Source organism: Prinia subflava, chromosome 21, assembly GCF_021018805.1.
Source record: "Prinia subflava isolate CZ2003 ecotype Zambia chromosome 21, Cam_Psub_1.2, whole genome shotgun sequence".
In the NCBI taxonomy this organism is placed as follows: Eukaryota; Metazoa; Chordata; class Aves; order Passeriformes; family Cisticolidae; genus Prinia; species Prinia subflava.
This window is the reverse complement of record NC_086267.1, coordinates 6571521-6576485: the sequence shown is the minus strand read 5'-3', so window position 1 is coordinate 6576485 and position 4965 is coordinate 6571521. Positions and strand designations below refer to the sequence as shown.

Below are 4965 nucleotides of genomic sequence, written 5' to 3'. Positions count from 1 at the left end.
AACCCAAAAAAACCAAAAAACAAAACCAAAAAAACCAAAAAAACCAAGCGAGCCGTGTTTGTGGCGCTGGATGCTCTGCAAATATCAGAAATATCAGCTCCTTCTCTGAGCTGGAAACGCTGCTGGTCCCACCGAGCTCAGCCCCCCTTGCCCACCCACCAGGACAATCCCGGGCTCCCGGGAAGAGGGAATCAGGGAACCAGGATCCCACAGACCCCACAGACCCCACAGACCCCTCGGGCTGTCCCCGGGGGGCTCCGTGGCGCGTTTGCAGCGCTGCCATCGCCCCACAGCCACCGGGAAGGAGGCGGCTCCGCTGCACCTCGGCAATAAAGGGAATTTGGGGCTCTCGGGGCGGTCTGGGCGCTGAGAGCCAGGCCGGGGACGCGGCGCTGCCCCAGGGAGGGATTTTGGTTGCAGGCAGGCGACAGCCCAGGCTTTCATCTGCTGCTCCGAGCCTCCTTCAGACAGGAGGGGAGGGGCAGGGCCGTGGGGGATGGAGGAGAATTGCTGTAACACGATTTTATGTCTGTGATTGCATAACAAAACCTCCTGGGAACCTCGTGGCTCAGATGGATCCCTGGCTCTCGCCGGGGTGATGGAGAGCTCTCAGACTGATCGATGGCCCGCGGTGCGCAGGAATTGCCGGCCTGGATCGGTACCAGGCTCCGAGCAGCCTGCGCGCCTTTATCGAGCCGCGCCTGAGCCATCAGGAAACTGTAAAAAGCCTTCAGGAGCCGATAATCTGCTTTTTATACCCCAGCGCACACAGCCACAGGCCCTGTTCTCACAGAAGCTGCGGCCTGGTTGTTAATGGGAGCAGACCTTGAAGGATGGAATTGCATTTCTAGCCTTTAAAAAAAAAGAAAAAAAGAGATAAAAAATAGAACCGAGCCAGGGTTTGTGGCGCTGATGCTCTGCAAATATCAGAAATATCAGCTCCTTCTCTGAGCTGGAAACGCTGCTGGTCCCACTGGGCGCAGCCCCCCCTGCCCACCCACCAGGACAATCCGGCTCCCGGGGAGCGGGGATCAGGGAATCCAGGATCCCACCGAGCCCCCGCCAAGGTGGGAGCTGCCCCTGGCACTCCCCACCTCCTCTCCCGCAGATTCCGGGACAGCCCCACCTCGCAGAGCACACAAAGCTTCGCCTTCCACCCCGAGCGTCCCCTCCTAATGGCCTTTTCTGCACCTCGTTAATTGGTGACAATGGAAGTGGCTCATTCTCCGTGTGCGAGAGGCTGCGATTGCTTCCACTTGGCCACGATTCAAGTGCCGGGGGTGACTCAGAATGGGTGGCAAAAACTGTCTTTTCCTCAGTGCCCCCGCTCAGCGGCGAAGAAAAAGCCACAACCCCGAGTTATTCTCTTTTATGAGGTGGGCATTGTGAGGCCAGGCAATTGAATTTACAACAGCATTGAGTATCAGAGTCTATCTGGCCCCTGTCAATGAGAGCGCCGGGGAAAAAAAAGACACACATTAACCCTCAGCTCCGAGTTCCCAGGCGCTTCAATAGGGCTCCCAACTTGCCAAAGAGCCCGCTGCATACTCGATGAGACCCTTTATACCTCCTAATTACCCTCCCGACAATGGGGACAGGCTCTCTCGTCGCTTTTGTGGGCCCGGGAGTAACTTCTGCGCAGCCCACCCCCACCCCCAGAGGTGCGGAGGGGGCGAAGCTCCCACCCGGCCGGGCTGGGAGCAGGGGGCGGGCAGGAGGGAATTCCGAGGCTTCCAGCAGCAGGTTTGTCTGAGGAATCCTTCTTCCGACCGCCAAACTCAGGAGATATTGAAGCCCCCCCCTCAGCCCCATCATTCCCCCCCAATTTCTGACCCAAATCCCTTCCAATTATCCTTAAATAAGGCAATAAAGTCCAGGCCTATTGGTTGGTTTGTTTGTTTTTTTGCACACAGATGATGAGTTGGTCCTTGCCCACTCTCGAACAAAATGAAAAGGTGGGGGAAAAAAAGTCTATTTCAAAGAGTTCCTTTATTGAAACACCTGCATTTTTTTTTCTCTTTTCGTTTTTGGAAGTCTTCGACACAGGCACGCACACACCCACAGACCAACGGGATACAAACAACTTTGGCATTATAACTTTTTTCAATATTTGTTACAAAACTATTTCTCATTATTATTTTTTTTGTTTCTTTGTTTCTTTAAAAAAAAGTATCTCAAATAAAGGCATTTTAAAGGAGTAAAAATACAAGTCGAGATCCCAACCTCTGTAAAATAATAAATAGCACGTTCATAGCGAGGTCCTTTTCTTCCTTTCTGCTTAATCTGCTTTTTTTAAAAAAAAACCCAAAACATAACAGGGGCTCCATACAACGGAGCCAACGAGAGGGGTTGTTTTGTCGTTTTTTTTCGTTGTTTTGGAGAGGGGGAACGCCTGGAAGGAGTCACCAGGGCCTCCAGACGGATTCACTGCGCTCTCCGATGGGACTCCCGGCCTGGGACGCTGGGCCGATGCTGCCCCCAAATGATGTCAGGCCTTGCACCGGCGATGCCGAGGGGGTGGCGGCCGCGTTCCCCGAGCCGCCGCCCGCCGACACCGGCGCGTTGGCGTTGGCGTAGAGAGGAATAACCGGTCCGGAGCCGGGCGGGAAGGCCGGGTTGGGGATGAGGAAGGCGAACTGGCCGTCGGTGGCCGGCACCAGCTGGAAACCGCCGTAGACCTTGGGGGACAGCGCCTCGGCGGGGTTGAGCTTGCAGGGCACGGGCACGGCTCCAGCTGCGGCCGGGGCAGCTGGACGTGCAGCGGCTGCTGCGCCAGATGTGCGGGCTGGGCGGGCGGCGGCGGCGGTGGCGGCGGGGGGTAGTTCATGGCCACGATCTGGCCCAGGCACGCCGAGAGGTGGCTCAGGAGCCGCGTGCGGACGTCGGTGTTGACCCCTTCGCAGGTGGACAGGAACCGGGTCACCTCGTTCATGCACTCGTTGAAGCCGGCCCGGTACTTGCCGAGTACGGTGGGGTCGGCGCTGAGCGCGGCTGGGGAGGGGGCGGGAGGTGAGTGGCAGGTCCGGAGTACCGGCCCCGGTTCCCTGTCCCTAAGCCCGGGTGTGGAGCCCGGTTCCCTGTCCCTAAGCCCGGGTGTGGAGCCCGGTTCCCTGTCCGCTGCCCTAACCGTGGCTCTGGAGCCCGGTTCCCCGGTCCTCTGGCCCTAAGCCCGGGTGTGGAGCCCGGTTCCCCGGTCCTCTGGCCCTAAGCCCGGTTCCCCAGTCAGCAGTCTCTAAGCCCGGGTGTGTGCGGAGCCCGGTTCCCATCCCCAGCCCGGTTCCCTGTGAGGAGCCCCTTCCCGGTCTCTGTCTCCAGCTCCCGTTCTCTCGCCCTCAGTCACCGGTCCCCAGTCCGGTTCCCGGTGCCCTGCCTTCGGTGCGGATCCCCGTGCTCGTCCTCTGCCCCCAGCTCCCATCCCCGATCCCTTGTCCTCAGCTCCCGGTGCAGAGCCCAACCCCGATCCCCGGTCGGGATCCCGATCCCCGGTGCCGTGTCCCCGTTCCCGGTGCCCCCGGGGCTGGCACTCACCGGTCATCTGCGCCCGCTGCAGGTTCCGCAGGTGCTTGACGGTCATCTCCAGGATGTCCGCCTTCTCCAGCTTGGAGTGCCGCGAGCTCTGCGGGACAAGAGCGGCTCGGTCAGGGCTGCCCGCGGCCGGGCATCCCCCGGTGTCCCCGGTGTCCCCGCAGCCCCACTTACGTCCTTCTTGAGCGCGTCCAGGATGAGCGTCTTGAGCTGCCCCAGGCTCTCATTGATGCGCGCCCGGCGCCGCTTCTCCATGATGGGCTTGGACGACTGCGGGGAGAGCGGAGCCGGTCAGCGCCCCCCGCACAGCCCCGGGGACCCCCCGCGCCGCCCCCCAGCCCCCGGCCATCACCGACCTCAGCACGGCCGCGGGCTTGCCGCCATCCAGCTCCGCCGCCGCCGCTGCTGCGCCCCGACCGGCACCCTCCTCCTCCTCCTCCTCCTCCTCCTCCATTTACCTTCCGGTGCTCGCTGGCGCTCCGCGGCTTGTCCGGCGTGTGGCTGGCGCTGGCGGGCGCGCCGGCGATGGGCGAGGCGGTCGGTTTCTCCATGCCCGTATCGGCGGGCATGGCCGGCGACGGTGAAACGGAGCGGGGGAAAACGGAGCGACGATCGACGGGCGGAACGGGAGGGGGCGGAACGGGGGTGGTGTGGGGGGGGGGACGGACCGGAGGGGGCGAACGGCGGGCGCGTGCGGCGGCGGGGCGCGGGCGCGTGCGGCGGGCGCGGGGCGTGCGGCGGCGGCGGCGCCCCCCCGCCCCTCGCCCGCGCCCCTTTATAGCCCGGCGGCGGCAGCGGCGGCGGCGCCCATTCGTGTGAACCCGCCGCCGCCGCCGTTCCCACACTCGCGCTCAGCCAATCAGCGCCCGGCCCGCGCCCGGCGCCCGCGCGTCCCGCGCTCCCATTGGCCCGCTCCTCACCGCCCCCCCCTCCCTTCCCCGGGAGGCCCCGCCCCGCCCCGTCACGCGCGCGGGGAACGCCCCGCCCACCTCGCCCGCCCCCTCAGCGCGGCCACGTGGGGTGCGGGCGGGGAGAGGGGAATGAAGGGCGGAGTGTGAGGGGAGAACGCGGGCGGGGCCGGCCCCGGGCACCGCCGCGCTGGCCGCGGCCGCGGCCCCGCTCCCCGCCCGCCCGCCCGCCCTGTGACAGGCGGCCCCGGGGGCGGCGGCGGCGGCGGCGGCTGGCGCGGCACGCGAGGCCGCGGCCGGCGGGCGGCCAATGGGCGGGGCGTGCGGGCGGGCGCGCGGGCGCTCTGCGCTCCCATTGGCCGGCGGGGGCGCCGCTGTCAATCACGGTTCAGTTCCCCCCCCCCCCGCTCCCGTTCCCACCCCGCTCCCCCCGCCCCTGCCCGCTCCCATTCCCATTTCCAGTCCCAGTCCCATTCCCAGTCCTCCCCTCTCCCCCCGCCCGGTTTCCCGTTGGAGCACGTGCCGGAGCGCT

At 64.5% G+C, this 4965-nt stretch overlaps 1 protein-coding gene across 1 annotated transcript; it reads right to left on the bottom strand.

Annotated features, from left to right (window-relative positions):
- Positions 1 to 1970: 1970 nt before the first annotated feature.
- Positions 1971 to 4173, bottom strand: HES4 (hes family bHLH transcription factor 4). The gene is given in 5 exon segments (XM_063417076.1): positions 1971 to 2746; positions 2749 to 2991; positions 3529 to 3616; positions 3700 to 3795; positions 3984 to 4173. Coding segments are annotated over 5 exon segments (882 nt in total). The 5' UTR covers positions 4095 to 4173; the 3' UTR covers positions 1971 to 2402.
- Positions 4174 to 4965: the final 792 nt, after the last annotated feature.